The sequence below is a fragment of the Streptopelia decaocto genome, assembly GCF_964273445.1.
Source record: "Streptopelia decaocto genome assembly, chromosome: 6".
NCBI lineage: Eukaryota > Metazoa > Chordata > Aves > Columbiformes > Columbidae > Streptopelia > Streptopelia decaocto.
The window spans coordinates 31,558,957-31,577,981 of record NC_138660.1 but is presented as its reverse complement, the minus strand read 5'-3'; the positions used below and the strand labels follow the sequence as shown (position 1 = coordinate 31,577,981).

The window sequence follows — 19,025 nt, the reverse complement described above, 5'->3', positions numbered from 1 at the left end:
TCGTTATTCAAGAGGAGGTTCAAACTCTGAACAGGGATAGACTTCATCTTACGTGAGGAAACCAAGAGGATTTTGTTTGTTATTTATCAGCTGGTAAGGACAGAATGAGGAGGGGGGTCTCACTTGTCTTAGAAAGAGGAGCGCAGGAAACTGAGATATCACAAGGGAGTTGGAAGAGTCTCGTTTCTTATGTGAAATGGTTAAGGGAGAAGCAACATTTACAGGAACTGAGATATCATTGTTACAAGTATGTCCATAGAAGAGTTTGTCATAGGAGTTGTAGAGGCAGGTGTAAAAAGTCTTGAGGAAAGTGGTAAGGAATCATTCCTTTCATGAGGAAGTGGTCTCCAGGGCATTCGTTTCTAGTACTGTATGCACAGAAAATTGGCTGAGTCTCTGAGGAGCACCCACAGGCCGATGTCTCAGGAGAGCATAGTAGGGAAGGATGCTACCAGTAGTCTTGACAAACTACCCGGTTTGTTCCATAGCTCCTTGAAGAGAGGAGAAGAAAACTTAGCTTCTCTAATGTGTATTTACATTTGTTTTCTTCTATATGGGATATGATTTGACGGTCTTTTACTCTTCAAATTATTTTATTCTACCTGTGGAGACAGTAGTTCACACTGCAGTTGCAGCACCGACACTGCACTACTTCTAACGAGAAGGAAATCAACTGTTTCTGCAATATATAAGCAGGCTTACCGGACTCTGAGTCACCACCTGAAAAACACAAATAATTTCTTCTCAGAGACTGGGAGGAGAAAGACAAAACTAATGTCTTGGATGTCTCTTCTATCCTAAATTATTCAAATTAAATTTGCCTAATGGCCTGCAGGTAAATCCAGGTCTTTCCTTATGAAAGCATAATAGCATGCAAAGGTTGCTTTTCCTAGTTTTTACTTTGGAGAGGAAGAATAAAAATAATGGGAAAGCTAAAATATGGTAACATATTCAAAGCTGGTTACAGTTGTAACACACTGATAGTCTTATTCATCACTAAGTTTGGGTTTTCTATAAGTAGTAATTTCTGGTACTCATTTTCTCACAAGTTACTGAGTAATGCTATGTATGCGGGATATTCATAACACTGATGAATCCTACTACCTGGGTGTTAGAGTAACTGTGGAAAAAATTAGAAAAAGGGCTTTAAGATAAATATTTGTGTCTTACAAATGTTATATATCTTCTGCCTAAACCTTAGCATCTGGATGTACTGTAGAGTGTGTAAGCTTTCTGGTTGGCCTGAACAATTCTCATTCTAGGACATTACCACTAGACTTACTATTTTTCCTCTTTGTTTAGTTGCACCAACTGTTTGCTACAGCACAGTGTGCTTTCTGCTTTACTGTGCCAGCTTCCACCTCATTTTCAGTCTCTATAGCAACAGTTTCTCAGCAGCTAGGAGATGCTTAGTAAAGGTCCCTCAATTTAGAAATATTGCACTCCAACCATAAGAAAAAAATCGCTTTGAAACAAAGATCAAAGAAGTTTTCTCTTTAATAATTCAGGATATTTATTACTAATTAATTAGTGTTCTCTGTTTTGACTGCTTAGACAATTACCTGATACTTTGATCTGGGCCTTTGCCAGGCATTTGTTGTGAACAGCATTCATTTAAAAGCAGAACCTTTAAAACTGTGTCTTGAAGTCAACTTTTAAGTGCTATAGAACTACTGGACTTCTCTGGTGGTGTCGTCTGCCTTCTGGGCTTTTAGTAAGTAGCTGAGAGAAAGGTAAGTGTCATTACTGTATTTAAGAAGAGACAATAATTTTGGACTTGAACACAACACAGAATGTTTTCACCCCTCACAGGGAACAAAAGTAATTGTAGTTTATTTTATGCGTATTTAAAATGCTGATGAAATGTTGTGTGATTTCAAAAGAAGGAAGGCCTCTGTGATCAAGTGAATTGATCTGTCGGGAGATTTCTGCCATATTTGATCTGGTTTGTCTTTCTCTCTACTTTAACTTAATTATGTAGCATGTTTAAAAATGCATTTTCTTTACTAAAGTACAGATTCTGAGAATCTGTATAGGCAAACAAAATACATGTAAGTAATCAAACATTACTTTTCTTGCACATTCCAATAGGATTAAAGAATAAGGCTACTCTTGTTCAGCACATAACAGATCAGAGTTCTTAATTGTAAAAATTTATTTCCTGTACATTTGTTGTTTGGTTGGGTTTTTTCATTTGGGTTCTTTTTTTTTGGTTTGGTTTGAATTTTTTTGGTTTTTTGTTTTGTTTTGGCTTTGGTTATTGGTGGTGGTGGTAGTGGGGTTTTTTGGTTTGTTTGTGGGTTTTTTGGGGGTTTTTTGTGTAAGTATTTTTAATTATAAATAAAAGGCACATGTAGCTGAAATACAACACGCTGACTGAAATAGTCTATCAATGAGCAGAGTTAGTTCAGATTTGAAGTTTTGGCAGGCAGATGCTGCTTCTACTTCCATATGGTTTTCAATATAAAGTAGACGTGCTAACACCAAAGTACATCCTGCTCATTTCACCCAAGCACTCCTGCTACAGTCAAGATCTGGACCCTCCATAGAGTTTTGTATATAAAAACATGGACTGTACATATGTTAATAATGCCTCACATAACTTTATGAGGGAGGGTTCATAGGTATGATGTTATGATATTGCACAATGACAGCCAGTTCAGTAAAACACATAAACACATACATAACTTTGGGGCCACTAATAGCCTAGTACGAGAGTGTAGTGTGCTTATCCATATGGGTAATTTAAAGGTTAGATATTGTACTGTGCTGGATAGAGAGCTTGTTGTCTTACAGTAAGTATCAGGTGCTAATAGATTATGCATGCTGTATAACTCAGTGATGTCAGTGGATCTGTTCTTATTTGAATGAGCAAATTCTAATGAATGAGTTCTAATTTAAGTGAGTTTCAACTCGTATTTTTACATTCATTCTCTTGCTTTGCATTTATGTACCTTTGGTGAAGAGAAAAAAAGGAGGAAGACATGAGGCAAGCTGCATGTTTGTAAGTCTATCTTTTAGTTTGCTGCATGTAGCTTTCAGTAAACACTTATGTTTAATTCATTGCTTAGAATCTTCTGATTTCATTGATATCACTACATTGACTTTTCTGTCAAGCTATGCAGAGGCATATACTGTTGCACCCATTTTAGGAGTAATTGTATAAGCAAATTTACATGCCTATGTAGAAGTTGGGCAGAACTGCAGTCTTGCAGAACCCAGGGTTAAGTCCAAGCTCTAAACCTTAGTAAGGAAGAAAATAAAAGAATAGTGAAAAACAAGCATAGTGGTATGTTTTTCAAAGAAGGACTTTAATGAAAACTGTGGTATTGTAGTCTTTAACAAGTTATTACCGCAAATCTGTATCCCATCATTTAAAATATTTATAGGTTATTTAGAGACAGAAACACAAAGTTGCAGCTTTCACCAATTAAAATGATGAGCAGCACATTTATGGTAGACTCAATAATTATAGGTCATTGAATATTTATGCTTCATAATTGTCCAGTATCCTGTCATGTTTATGATAGACGATTAATGAATCTCACTGGAAATATGTAATAAAGTGAAAGTTTGGGTAAATTTAGATTTAATACCAAATTTATTGTTAAAGTTTTAGATAGTTTCCAACTATTTTTTATTTATTCTAGCAAATTACATTTTTTTCCCCCCACTAAAAGTCATATATGAGGCCTTTGGAGTCTCGTGTAACTTAGATCTGTTTTACCTAGTTGTTTTCAAATGTAATATTAACTGAAAGATTGAACTTTATTGAATTCATGTTTAGATTTTTACATTTAAAAAGATAGTGTAGTTTAGAGCATTAATGAAATAAATCCTGAGAGGAGACATTCAGTTTCTGTTATTATCTGGGACATGAAGACTTTTGCTTTCAGGGTTGTGTAAAAAAATAGATTCGTGGTTACGCTTCCTTTTTCCCTTCTCAGCTCAAAAAGAAATGTCAGCTCAACTGAAAACTTTAGTTCAGTTTGAAAATTCTAGAAAAGAGACTTGTGAGCAATTGCAATCAACAAATCTTGGGAAGAGTCTGGTGTAAAGGTATTCTCTCTCTCTGACCTGAAATTATACACTATGGACTGTGTAGTAACCCTGTATGTAAACACTGCACTCTTCAATAGTGAAATATCCCATTTCCTGTACTTGAAAGTGTTTTGGGGACTTTTCAACCTGATGCAATTCTGCATTTACTAGAGTTACTCCTACTTTATTGTGAGCAGAGACCATGCAGAGCATGCAATTTTCTGGAGTTTCTCTACACCTGGCATCAAAACTATTATGTTGTTTCATGACATTATGTTTAATTTCATCTCTGAAATGCGTCCACTAAATTGTTCAGATTAAAAGGTTTGATTTGAATGATCTGATATGTCTCTATCTAGAAAATGTAGTTTTACACTTCGGTTTGTTTCATTATAGAACGCCTAATGCCATCTGTTCATTTCAAATGGATCCAGATTTGCAGGGTAAGGATTTTTCTCATTTTTTTGCAGCTTTTCTCAAGAGACGTTTCTGTGTCTGTTTGGACAGAAACTAATGAATTGTAGTGAAGCCATACCACTTGCAGAATCTCTGTGCCATAACACATAAATGACAAATTACACAGCTGTGCCGTCCTACCTTTATTTTTTTCATTTGTCCTGGTGCCTTCCCTGCCGCTATCACCTTGGCTCACAGAGTGGTCAGGCTCACAAGGGCCACATTCCCTAATTTATAATAGAGGAGATGGTTTTTTTTCACATATTGTAGGATGGGCACAAAGGATGGCCATATGCTCCCTTTTTGAATGGAAAATCTTAATGGATACTTCAGCTGCAAAATAACAAGTAGTGCAAATGCAGAACTAGCAGGTACCTATCTGGAGATGTCAGGAAACAAGGGTCTCTCTTCTATCTGTGTAGGAATTCCTTCATCAGCTTCTAAGCGAAGGACATTTATGAGTTTTGAAGTGAAATTTGACCCACTGCAGAATGATTACATGCTAGTTTTGTGTCCAAAGGTGAAGCTCCATTCCTATGGGAAATGAGAGAGTTTAGTGCCCCTAAATAGCCTCTTCATAAATAATATTCCTAAAATATATTGTATTTTATTGGGGCTTTTTTTCTTTGTCTGCTGTTTTACTTGTGTAATCTTGCAAGTAAATTCTGGAACTGTTGCCTGACAGGCACAGAATGCCGCACTTTGAGGCCACATTTTTTGTAAGGATGGCCTTGAAGTGAGGAGCAGATGGTTACTAGAACAGATTCCCTTCACTTAGAAAGTCATCTTGCACATAGAGGGTGTTTGAGTTGGATCATGTGTATGTTTCCAGCATTTGTATTTGAAAATACGCATTTGGAATTTAATCCATAGACTAGTGAAAACTGTGGGAGTCTCTCTGTTACTTTCAGAAGAGATTTGGATCAGTTTATTGAAGAGAGAAAACTGATGATGCATGGAAGTCAAAACTCATTTTTCACGTTGTATGGCATGCTACACTACATCTCCAAATAATATCACAAAACATAGTATGACAAGAGCAGGACTAAACAGATGGTATAGCAGATATTGGCTTATTTCAGGCAGCATCTGGGAACCAGCAGAGCCTATAATTTGCTGACTATTAACATTAGTCTGGTACGTTTGTGGGAAACCAATGCACCCAGATTGGTTTATTTCCAGACTGAATAGGTAGAGAGTTTTGTGAGTTATTTTTACTCAGTTACTCATATTTGTTGCTTATCTTTGACCTGAATCAGCTGTAACTCTTCCTCTCTGAAGTACAGGGAGAAAGAGAACAGAAGGATAACTGCTAAATTCCTTTCTCGTTTCTAAAGCTGTTGTGAACAAGCCTTTTTTTTTTTTTTTGTCTTGAAGTTCTAGGTGTGTGTGTAAAGTACCAGATATAGGTCATATTTGGAAGCCCTTACTTCCCACTCAGGAAAAGATTCTTTAGCGATGTGAAAGGAATGAGCTGAAGTCATATAAGGGTATAGGATTTAGTTGAGCAGCTTGAGTGGGATTACTAAGGAGAGATGTCAAAAGCCAGTTGCTCTGGTAAATTGCTTATCTTCTTCTGAGAGAGTCCCAGATGTTGATCTTGACAGTAAGTTTGTTTAATGCTTGAAACACTATGCATCCCAAACAATAACCCTGCTGTGCAGACTGACAAACTGTTCCTTGTAGAGGAGTCATGTCCGATTAGGAAACTGTTTTGCCTGAAGAAGTGTTATTTTATTATGACCTTGACTAAAAGTATGCACAGTGCATATCCTTTTTTCTGGTCTATGAGTAGACTTGATTCCCAAAGAAGCAGGTGTGCTCTCTGTGATAAATACTATTTTTATGACTCATCATATCACTGGTCATAAGAAGACCATTTTCCCCACAAAGATATTGGAAAAAATAGAAAATGTTGTATTTTTTTTTTTTTTCATTTTCTTCAGAATTTTCCTTCAAAGTGCTGTGGGTTTTGATTAAGTCCAAATTTGGTTATTTTACCCTTTAGTTAAACAATTTGGTTTTCTTTATTTATTGTAATGTATGTTTGTTTTCTTCCACAGAGGCTTTCAGTGATGTTCAGAGCTCTGTCTACAGAACAGCCCTAAAACTACGCTCAGTACAAAGTCTGTGCCAATGTTAGTAGATGGAGAGACAGGGAGAAGTACCTGTAAAAATGTTGTGGTGTTGTCACTATGAGTTATTGTGCTATTTCTCTCTCTAATTTTCCACCTGAGAATCTCAGAATGCATTATGAACACTTAAGAGCTAGACAGTACTCCCTGTATAGACTGTTTTTCCCCCTTTTGAATGTCAGTGGAAATACATTAGTAAAAGTCTAAAGGCATGGGAGAATCAAGTTATTATTACAATCTGCAACACTGGTATGTAGACATCACTGGCAATTATGGGTCTTTATATTGTTATTCTCATTTAATGTCAAATTCTCATGTGTTTCTTAAGAGATGATTTATTGGAAATAATTGTGGATCATCGAAAATGCGTTGACAGGCATTATTATTAATACTATAAGTATTAATGAGAACAAAATAAAATATGATAGATGCCTCTTTGGTACTGAATGTGACTTTTAAGAAGTTGTAGTTCTCTCTTCCCACCAGATATTAGTTATTCCATGGTACATTTATAATACAGCCTGTTTGCCCCTTTCTCGGTCATAGCATCCCCCTTTTCTTTGTGCATGAGGAGGAAGCCCATATTAAAGCACAAATTGTTTCCACAGTCCCAGGTGAGCCTTATTTTGAAGTACTGAATGGCGCATAATTTTATAGTATCTATATGTAGAATTAAAGTTAGGTTTATAATTTGGATGCAGTTCATCATGCTATTTTCCTTTCCTTCCTATCTATCCCAAAATCACATCCAGGGAATTTTAGTTGAGCTGTTCTGTCTTTGTAGCCTCACAAGTTTTGCTACATCCTTAAACCCAGTAAGACCTTTCCCAGGTTATTTCCTTTTTATCTTGCATGATGTTTTAGACATAATTTTAAAGACTTAGCTAGGCACTACTAGTAAAAAAATGTTGAGCTTCTATTCATGAAAAGGTAAGGATCCTCATTCATTTCTCCCTTAATTTTCCCACAGTGGATTTGATTGATGTTTCTCTGATTCAGCACATTCTATGGAGTGAACAGAGCCAGAAGGAAAAGCAGAGTTCTCTGAAAGTGCAGCAGCTGTCTGGAATGCTGACAGAACTGTTCCAAAGGGCAAGATTAGAAAAACCAGGCCAGGTAGATCCGAGAGCCGCTGAATTCACGTTGGGCCTGCTAACTGCGATATATGACAGGTGAGAGGAAGCAAAATGTAAATCAGTCCTGAAGTACTGCTAGACCAAGTCTCTTTATATTGCTCTTACACCATTTCTGTGTGAAACTCTCCCATTTTTATGTTATTTTGCTTGGTATACACCATGGGGGTAATTCAGCTGTAGAGATAAGAGGCACAAGGTTTTATCAGAGGATCAGTGGTCAGATGTTTCCAAAATTATCTGGAGGTCCAGGATGTCTGCCTGTCCATGCTGACTTCTGTGAACAGCTTTACAGAGAGTATCTCTTCTTTTAACTGCCAAGATATTTTGATGCACTCCCAGAAAAGAATCCATCTTTGCCTTTCAATGACAGTATCCACGCACAGGTCAAAAACTTGCCAGTCACTTGGTATTGTTCATTTTTCTCCAGCTTAAAAAGTTCATCAACCAATTATGAAACAAAACCACTGTCTCATAACTAAGCTGATCAGATAGCTCCTGTGAATAGCAAGTACTTTCTGGGAATAATAATGAAGCAGCTCACAAAGTGTACTTTTCTTACGTATTGTTTGTGCATAATGAATTACTTCAGTAAAGGCAGAATGAGTTTGTGATTGTATCAGATTTAAAAGACAAGTTCATTGTACAATTTATTCACTACAGGTGAAATTTCTTCCCTTCTACATCAGAGCAAAGTTTTTTACTGGAAGTGAGTGAGATTTAAGTGGTTTGCAGGACTTTTTCGTGATACGCTGTTCAGTAATAATATGATCACTACTGCTTAAGGTCCCATGTTATGAATTTTTTTGTATTTAAAACCATCAATTAAGGCTAAGAACAGACTGGTGTATTACAAAAAAAAGACAGAAACATCGAGAGTATTTTGCAATTTTTGTGCAGTGTAGGGGAATAATTTAGAAGAATTTTCTTAACAGGACTATCTTGGACTTTTCTTCTCTTTTCTTGGGACGATGTGTCATTTCTTTTTCCTGTAATTTCTGTTTTTAAAAAAGTTCACAAGTTTCTTGCTGTGTATATTGGACAGAAGAAACTTCTTACATTTTTCTTCTAATCGTGTTTTTTACGTACAGTGCTGTTCTCCATTATCAACAATGGAAAGTTTTCCATTGCAAGAGCAGATAAGGGCTTTTCCATGTTTGTGTGGTAGCTTACTTAACAACTTTGCATAAAATGTCATAAGGGTTTTTGATTGTATACTTTAGCTTTAATCTTGGCCTTTATTTTCAATGAAAGTTCTGAACAAACTGAAAAACCTAGCAACTTTTGACCAGTGATTTCCCATGCAGCTCATACTTTAGAGACTATATTGCAGCTTTATGCAGTATGGTCTGTAAATATGCAGTTTATCTAAAGACTCTTGAAGACAATTTTATGTAATGATATTTTGAAGTGCAATACTGCTTTGAAAAAGTGATATCTTAAATATAGAATTCCAGGCTTTCATGATTTTTGGTTTCTGATTGATGTCTGCTTAGTCTTCATATAAAGAAATGTTTTCTTCATCAGGTGCCTACGTCACAAACTTGAGTTCTAAATTAAGCTACATTCTTTATGATCTAATGGTCAAGACTAAAGTCTTAGCCCTGCATTTATCCTTTTGATTAAATTGAGCTGCAGCAGAATTAAAGGGTATCAGCCCAAGAGGAGCTCAGTGCATGTTTGGGGACACAGTAAAGCTGCCTGATGATATAATGCAAAAACCAGATTCTAACCCTGCTTGTTCTTCCATATTTGGGAAGGCTTTCCACAAATGAAGAGCAGAAAGTTTTTAGGACATATATTGTAAATGTAAAATTACATTTTACTTGGAATGTGAGGTCTTTGAAGGAGGTGCTGTGGATTTTTTTATATTTATGATTGCATGGTATCTTGAACAGTTAACTCTGTAGTTATGTTCAGTGGCTAAGCGTCCTAGGTATAAAATATCACTAAAATGTGACATCAGTTATATACGTATCAAAGGACACAAGTTTTTAAATTATCTTCCAACACAGCATGTTTTTTTCTTTTGAGGTTTCAGTTTTTACATCCTCAGTGAAGGTAATGTAACTTGCTTTATTTTCCTAGATCTGGAACAGGTTGTATCAAACCTAGATCTGCTGCAGCTGCCTTAATTGCCCTTTCAGGAGACACACTACTAGCTAAATACAGAGGTGGGAAATGCATGATTTTATACATTGCCTAAAATACTGAATGTTGAGAAAACGCTCCATTGGAATTTTTTTACTTTAAAACAGAATATAGTTCTGCCATGCAAAAAGTAAATTTTCTTGACTTCTTAGTTGTAGAGAGAGGCTGATGCAGAAGAATACTTTTCCTTCAATGTCCATAACCGTATTTGCATAAACAGTCTCAGAAGAAGTCACAGTAAAGTTTAAGATAAGTAGAGCTTAAAAATGAAGGCTAAGTTCCATTTGCCTGGCAGAAAATAACAGGTTACCCCTAGTTTTAAACTTAATTGGATTAGAAAACAATTTTATATTGGATCCAGGAAGCTTTTAGAGGCATTTTAACATTAGACAAAAATGCTTAAAGAACTAAGTATAACAGATAAAGGTAGCCCAGTGAATTGTGCAGCACAAAGATTTCTGCCTGAATTGAAGGCTCAAAATGGAGAACAAATGGACCACAAGTGGCATATTGGCCTCGTACATTCCCATTGCACTTTGTGTATTTCCTTCCACATTATTATTTGGAAGTAACAATTCACAACTTAAATAGGGCATATCTTGTAGAAATTTATTTAAATATTTTCATTACAGCCATGAAAATGAGCTCATTGTTTCCTTCATCCTTACCTGCCTTAAATGCCAGGAATAAGGAACTGCCATAATTTTCTTGCTTTCCTTCTCTTTCCCCCCCTGTCTGTAGGAAGAAACTATTTTCACAGCAGTCAGTCACTGAGCGCCTGTTAGATAGAGAAGAAAGGGGAACTTTCTTGAAAGGTTTATTTGGTAGGCTGCAATCATGTAGATAGTATGAGAATAAGTAGCCAGAAGACACTTCAAGCTCTGACAGGATTCCAATTTCTTTCCTCTGGTTGTTTTCAGCTTTCTTTCAATTTTATGCTGTCCCTGATGGGAAGGTGGCCTTGATTACCCGTAGTAACCTGAGAAGCCTCCTAACAGACTTAAATCAGGTAATACCACTGCAGTGCTGTTACACAGTAGATCTTGTAGGAGTACCCTAATTTAGAAGAAAAAAATACATGGTTGATATATTTTATGTTTGATTACCCTGTGGGCCTGAAGTCAGTAAGAGCACCCTGTGGACATAGGGAGCTACCACGCAAAGTAGGTAAAAGAATCAAATTCTGTAGCTTTTCTCAGACAGAATAACCCCTCCAATCAGCGCCTCTGTGCATTTTATTTTTTTTTTTTGCCTGAGCTTACAGGTTGTGGGAACAGCTGCATACAGCTATTCCTAAAGTGACTCTAAACTTCAGCTGTCTGTACGCACTAGAATAGCTTGCAATTGCAGCAAAATGTCTTAGCGTACAGGTATTTCCAGCTGAACTGGCACTGAAAATGGGATCTCAAAACAAACCCTGAGGTTCAAACCTGCTATCCTTCAGTATTCTAGCATGGCAACATACTATGTTAATCCATTTCAGTAACTGAGCTGGAAGCAAATAATTCTGACACATACTGAGCTATGAAATTGCATACTAATGGTATGAATATGAACATGTTTTCCTCAGAACAGTATGTGAAATGGCATTTCTAGAGATGCTTCACCATCTGTGTGCTGTCACCATCTCAGCAGAGCATGATGGGAACATCTGGTTTTTATTGAGGTGTTTCTGAGCCTTTCTTCCTGATACAGATCCCAGCCATTGTTGGAGAAAGCTGCACTCTGTCTTGTGTGGAAATTGCGATACACAACTGTTTCCATGGGGTGAGTGAAATTCTGATGTCCTGGGAAGTTATGTTGAAGGTTGCTTGTTGATTAAAATTGCAAGTGTATTGCCATGTAACATCCACCAGTATCTACTTTTTAAGGGGCAGGTCTGTTCATTAATCTCATAGTATAGGAGGATTTATACCTATAGAAAAGATGCTCAGTAAGATACTACTAAAGATTCTTGCATTTATTCCAAAACCTTTGTAACCCAGTAACATTTTACATAAATGGAAAAAATCTGTTCTAGCAGAATCTGATACCAGAGCTTTTATTAGGAATTGTAGGTGAGACACTAGTTCTTTTCAAGTAAATGGCTGAACTTTAGATGTATTTTTTCCAGGTTCTGAGTTCAGCAATTGTTGAAGAAAAATTCCTGTCTTGGCTGAGATCGGAGCCTGCTGTTCTCCTGTGGCTCCCTACATGTTACAGATTATCAGCCACAGAAATGGTTTCTCACCAAGCTAGATGTAGAGTCTGCAAAATTTTCCCCATTACAGGCCTCAGGTGCGTCAGTAACTGCTATAGTCCACATCAATAACTCTGTAGCATCCACATATAAAGTTCTTACCATTGTTTGCATACCTTACAGGCTTCAACTGCTGTATTAAGCAACAAACTTTGGACATAATCTCATTTAACAAGTAAGATAGGGAGAGAGCCATCATAGGCCAGTGCTCGGGCCTGCATCCTGTTTCTCTTTAGTTCACTAGCAGAGACATGATTATGGAGACTTACTGAAAGTAAACTGGCAGTTCAGTGGTAGAACCAATTAAACTTGTGTAAACTTGTGTATCTCATTTCTTAGTTCTTTTTCCCATAAGCAGGTGTATTAATTGGCTAGTTAAGTTATCCATCTAGCATCTTACTCATCTAAGTAATGGTATAAAATGGTCTAATGGTATAAAAAGAACATGATCCATTACTGACCAGAATGCTCAGAAAAGCATTTTGCTGTTACTCTCTTCTCACTAATAGGAAGCTTGCAGGTTTATTTTTTGCATTTTTAGGTTTTTGCAAAGTTGCAAATCCTATGTCAATAATATAGTGATATTACAGTTTCATGAGAGCAGCAAATAGAGGTGAGCTGGTGCCTAAGAAGCATATGAAGATATAACTGTAATCTCAACAATGGTGCTAAAACAACTGTTTCTTCCTTGGACTGAATTTCAATGCAGCAAATAAATAATTAAAAAATCATTAGAGAGTTGTGGAGAATAGTCCACTGTCATTTGGACAGAATATCTCTTACACTCAGAGAATGCTGAGGAAAGTATTCTAACAGAGGTGCTTTGCTACTTTTCCAAATCCAGGGATCTGGATTTCTAGTAATCAAACTCACACCAAGATTTCCTTGTAGGGAAGTAACTTAATCTTGTTTTCCCTCATAGGTATCGCTGTCTGAAGTGCCTCAATTATGACCTTTGCCAAGTCTGCTTTTTCACTGGTCGTCTCAGCAAACCACATAAGAGTTCACATCCTGTTGTGGAACACTGTGTGCAGGTAGGATCCCATTGTACTGATTCATTTCCCTGTTCAGGTTTTTCATGTAAGCACGTAGGCAGTAGACTCTTGAACTACGTTGATTATGAAATTATGTGTGTGTTAGCCATAATGGCCATGGCATATTAGCATTATTAATCTGGGAACAATGAGTCAGGCAAAGGGAAACAGGGGGCTTCTGGCCTTAGAAGGAGTGTTTTGTTTTGTTCTGAAATAACTGAATAGAGCCATGAAATGTCATGAAGTAAGTCCTCTTCTTAAGGAGTTTTATGGCAAGTTTGCCATTTGCAGATCATCCTTAAAATGTGGAAAGAGCCCTCAGAGTGTCCCAGTTCTCCTTTTTCCCAGCCCCAATGCAGACTCATTCAGAAGTTAACTCATCCTAAAGTTGTAAAAACACCTGCATGAAACTTCACTTATTCCAGATCTTTTCCACTGCATTGTAAACCTTTTAGACTCATTTATCTCTGTCAGTTAGAGATGCTGCACAGAGGCAGCATGGGTCCAGCTAAGCTTACCCACCTGGGCTCCATTACAGGGACAACTTGTGCATTCATTACACTAATGACAAAGGTTAATCCTGGGAATTTGTGTTTGGGAGATCATCTTCTCCTTTGAGCAGGAGATTTCAGATCTTACACACAGCAGCAGACAGGCTTTTTTGTGGATATATGTAACAGGATCTCCTCCTGTTCCAGTAAATGAGCTGAAAAGTACCCATGAAATTTTCCTTAGTAAGCTGTACTTCATTGCCTCCATCCTGAAACCCTGCACTAAACATGAACGATATCTGGGTAGCCAGTGTCTGCACCAAAACTAAAGAACATTAGTTGGACTGCTCTTGCAGTCACCCTTTGTCTGGGGGAACGCTAAACTGTAGCCATTTCAACTCCTCTCTGAAAACCAAATCCTATTGCTAACACTGTGAGAAACTGTATCTGGATGCTCAATATCTGCATTAAAAATAACAGATAGATGTTAATTCCTCCAAATAGTCTTCATTGTCCTCTGTCTGTGAGAAAGTAGGAGAATCAAATGGCAAGTTATCTCATGTAGAAATTTCGAATGGAGACATTAAAATCAGTGTGAATGGAGAATAAGTGGGAGTATGTGGATGTGGAAGCACCAGAAGGAAGGGCAGGAGGGATATAACAAGGCAGGAGATGGTGCAGCCTAGATTAGCTGATCAGCAAGATCACAGCACTTCCATACACAGCTGCTCAGGACAAACAAATCAGGAAAACAAAAGGTAGCCTGAAACAAAGGACACATTGCCTTTTGAAGATACCATCACAAGATGATGATATGAACATTAAGAACTAGACCTATACCTATAAGACACCCAAATGAGGAGACAAAAGATCATAGTCACTGCCGGATCCTAAAGGAGCTAAAGGCACATACAAAAAACAGCACATGGTCACACTGAGAGGAACTCCGAAGGCTTAGGGAGAACTGACATCTCTTGTCCGACATATCACTGTAAGTCATCATGGCCACATCATGTGTATACATACACCTTGGTGTGTGAATGCTGGAAAGATGATTTGGACACATGTATGTCAGTGAAATAGATTTTGTTTTAAAATGAAGTCTCCTTCTTCTCCTGTACTGTTCGACATTGAGCTTTCCCACATTGTTGCTGCAATATTGCAACTGGATCACTGAACTTCAGTTTCCTTTGTGAAACCCTACTCTAACACTAACCCTGTAAATTTTACTTTTGTGGCCAAAATCTATACCAAGATCAAAAAGATAAGCTACTCACTATGACAGATACCATTTTGATATCCTTTTATGGGACATAAAAGAATCAGTAGTAAGCCACTTTTCCCATACCTTCCACTCTTAGCAGATGCTGTCCTTGGCTGGGTAAGTTGTCACATTTTCTGTATCAGAGAGTGGGCTGCCGAGTGGGGATTTGGAATATCAGCAATGTTTTTCCTTACCGTGCTGACACCTTGTGGTAATGTTATTACCAGGTTGAGAAATTACCAGGAGGCATGCTGTATGTTTTCTTTGTGTTTTCCTGTTCAGTCTGTCAGGACTCAGCCCATGTTCCGTGGCAGTCCTGGGGCAGAACTGGTTTGTGTCCTGCTATAATACAGCTACTGAGCTTAGTGGTTGTACCTGAGCCTGACACAGCTGTGACAAATGGAAGTGTGTTTTTTACTGTATCGTATAAGAGGAGGACGTGAGGCACAGAAGACTCCATCTGTTAACACTTCATACAAGTATAAAACTATTTATTTCCATTGGTCAAAAGGGAACTTAGATACTAGGTGGGCAGAATTATCATTGCGGCTGTGAACTTAACCGTTGCAACTGACAAAATTCTGCATTCAGAGTTTCCAGGCTGCCTGAATTTGGCTCAGGCAGAGTGTTTTGCTTACTTAACAGAATTAGAGTCATTCTTGCCTGTGATCCTGCATCATCATCCACTTTAACTCCCTTTCTGGGACCAGACAGCAGCCATTAACCTCTTCAGTTGTTGAAGAGGTGGACCTTTGCTTTTTTTAAGTCTTTCCTTTGCCCTGAACAGTGTCTACTTCTGGGCACAACCTGTTTGAAAATTCACTCCCTTCTTTGTTATCTTTCATTCCAATAGATGTCAGCAAAGGTGAATGCAAAGTACTTTCTTCGCACCATCAGGAACAACCTGTTTCAAGAGCGCTGCAGAAGAAAAGAGGCTCAGAGAAGGAGGGCTCTGGAGATAGTGGAGGAAAGGCACTTCCCTACTCACAAAAAGAGTTTGTGAGTTTCCAGTTAGTTTATAGTCTCTGAATAGTATGTCAGGCTGTGGGATATTGCTTGATTATGTCCTTTGAATGGGTGATTTTGTTATGACAGACACTGTGTAATGATTTTTCCATTAAAAAGGGAAAGCATAAATGGGAAGTTGCTGCACATTGTTCTGTAGCTGAACTGTGATTACCGCGCTGACAACCTAATGACCAGTTGTCTTATAAAATATAACATGCTTGTGCGTTCCTTCCTTCCTTATGCGATCTCTTTCTCTCCATGCCATTTCCTATGCTCATTCTAGGGTCAGGCATTGCAAATATTGTACCTGTCACAATTTCAGGGGTATTTAAGCACCTTCTCTGTGACAAATTCATTGGAAATTAACTGTGAGTACTTTCCACATGTGATCCACAGTGCGTTCATTGACAGTTATTCTACTCAAGTCCCACTGAATTGCAGTCCTGTGGGACTACTTGCAATAGTGAGTAGCTGATCATACCATTCCAGTTCTTTCAGATCAGTTCTGTTTTGTGTGCCTTTAGTTAATGTGTGAGTTCACTACTGTGTTTCCGCTGATCACATTGGTTAATAATGAGCATTGGAGATCATCTTGTGATTTTTCCCTATAGTTGTTCCTTCCTTGGTCTGAGATTTTAGTTGATATTTAGGTGTAGAAACTGAAAGGAATGATTATGTGAAATAAGCACTACAAACGTGTGAAGAGTGAGATTCCTTCCTAGTTGTATAAAGACCTAGCAACCCCTCTTGCATCTCACATTTGTTCTCCAAATGAGGATTCAGAGAGACTAAAATAGGAAAGAATGGTCACTCCTGTCTAAAAGGATAAATTTCATGCTTGTGTGAAGGAGGAGAAAAATCTATTTATACAACTTGATTGTGCTACACTGCTAGGTAAGTACATTGCTATTAGAAACCATTTTTTCATATACAGTAAGACCAATGGAAGGTAGTTACAATGATTCTCACAGAGAATACTATTTCAGTGTTTGTTTTTTACAATGTGGTGGAATGCAAAACATTTTCCATTGATAATATTTCCTCACTTGTATTCAACACGAAAAACTTTCTTCATTTTTACTGTAATTTAATCCCTCTGTGAGCAACCAAGATTTCTCTGATATTCTCTGGGGGCTTGCTTACCTAATGCTTGGGTAGCAATGAGAGAAAGGAGAACTTCACACAGTATCACAGTATGTTTGGGATTGGAAGGAACCTCAAAAGATCATCTAGTCCAATCCCCCTGCTGGAGCAGGAATGCCTAGGTGAGGTTGCACAGGAACATGTCCAGGTGGGTTTTGAATGTCTCCAGCGAAGGAGACTCCACAACCTCCCTGGGCAGCCTGTTCCAGTGCTCTGTCACCCTCACTGAGAAGAAGTTTTTTCTCAAATTTAAGTGGAACCTCTTGTGTTCCAGGTTGATCCCATTACCCCTTGTCCTATCGTTGTTTGCCACCGAGAAGAGCCTGGCTCCATCCTTGTGGCACTCACCCTTTATATATTTATAAACATTAATAAGGTCACCCCTCAGTCTCCTCCAAGCTCCTGAGCCCCAGCTCCCTCAGCCTTTCTTCATAAGGGAGGTGCTCCACCCCCTTAATCATCTCTGTTGCCCTACGCTGGACCCTCTCCAGCAGCTCCCTGTCCTTCTGGAACTGAGGGGCCCAGAACTGGACAAAATATTCTAGATGGGGTCTCACCAGGGCGGAGTAGAGGGGAAGGAGGACCTCTCTTGATCTACTAACCACCCCCCTTGTAATACACCCAAGGATGCCATTGGCCTTCCTGGCCACAAGGGCACAGTGCTGGCTTATGGTCATCCTGTTGTACACCAGGACCCCCAGGTCCCTTTCCCCTACACTGCTCTCTAATATGTAATTTCCCAACCTATACTGGAACCTGGGGTTGTTCTTGCCCTGATGTAGGACTCTACACTTTCCCTTGTTAAATTTCATCAGGTTATTCCTCGCCCAACTCTCCAGCCTGTCCAGATCCCGCTGGATGGCAGCACAGCCTTCTGGCTTGTCAGCCACTCCTCCCAGCTTGGTGTCATCAGCAAACTTGCTGAGAGTACACTCAATTCCCTTGTCCAAATCGTTAATGAATATATTGAATAATATTGGCCCCAGTACTGACCCCTGAGGCACTGCACTAGATACTGGCCTCCAACTAGACTCCGCACCATTGACTACCACTCTCTGGCTTCTCTCCTTAAGCCAGTTTGCAACCCACCTCACTACTCTATTGTCTAGACCACACCTCCTCAACTTAGCTGTGAGGATGCTGTGGGAGACTTTGTCAAAGGCTTTACTGAAGTCAAGGTAGACCACATCCACCGCTCTGCCATCATCCATCCACCTTGTTACATTCTCATAAAAGGCTATGAGGTTGGTCAAGCATGAATTACCCTTGGTGAAGCCATGCTGACTGCCCCTAATAACCCTCTTATCCTTGATATGCCTTGAGATGGCACCAAGGACAAGCTGTTCCATTACTTTCCCAGGGACAGAGGTGAGGCTGACCGGTCTATAATTACCCGGGTCCTCCTTCTTGCCCTTTCTGAAGACTGCAGTGACATTTGCTTTCCTCCAATCCTCGGGCACTTCTCCCGTTTCCCAAGACTTGGCAAAGATGATGGAGAGCGGTCTAGCAATGACTTCAGCCAGCTTCCTCAGCACCCGCGGATGCATCCCATCTGGACCCATGGATTTATGGATGTCCAGGCTATTTAATTGCCCCCTAACCCAGTCCTCATCAACTAAAGCAAACTCCTCCATTGACCTGGCTTCATCTGGGGTCTCAGGGGTACAGGGCACCCCAGGACAGCCTCCAGCAGAGTAGACAGAGACAAAGAAGGCATTCAGTAATTCTGCCTTCTCTGTATCTTCTGCCACCAGGGCACCTACCCCATTCATCAGTGGGCCTACATTGCCTCTGGTATTAGTTTTATCTGCTATGTATTTGAAAAAGTTCTTTTTGCAGTCCTTGACCCCTCTCGCCAGCTGTAATTCTAAGGAGGCCTTGGCTATCCTAGCTGCCTTCCTACATCCTCTAACAGCAGCCTTATATTCCT

At 38.8% G+C, this 19,025-nt stretch overlaps 1 protein-coding gene across 1 annotated transcript in view; it reads left to right on the top strand.

Moving 5' to 3' along the window:
- Positions 1–4,450: 4,450 nt before the first annotated feature.
- The window catches only part of DYTN (dystrotelin), a 54,675-nt gene continuing 40,100 nt past the window's right edge, over positions 4,451–19,025 (top strand). The window contains exons 1-9 of the mRNA XM_082055769.1: positions 4,451–4,484; positions 6,561–6,635; positions 7,603–7,804; positions 9,854–9,939; positions 10,837–10,925; positions 11,612–11,683; positions 12,030–12,193; positions 13,078–13,189; positions 15,798–15,943. Of these exons, the coding sequence (XP_081911895.1) occupies positions 4,466–4,484; positions 6,561–6,635; positions 7,603–7,804; positions 9,854–9,939; positions 10,837–10,925; positions 11,612–11,683; positions 12,030–12,193; positions 13,078–13,189; positions 15,798–15,943 (965 nt within the window). The 5' untranslated portion in view covers positions 4,451–4,465. The remainder of the gene's footprint in view (positions 4,485–6,560; positions 6,636–7,602; positions 7,805–9,853; positions 9,940–10,836; positions 10,926–11,611; positions 11,684–12,029; positions 12,194–13,077; positions 13,190–15,797; positions 15,944–19,025) is intronic.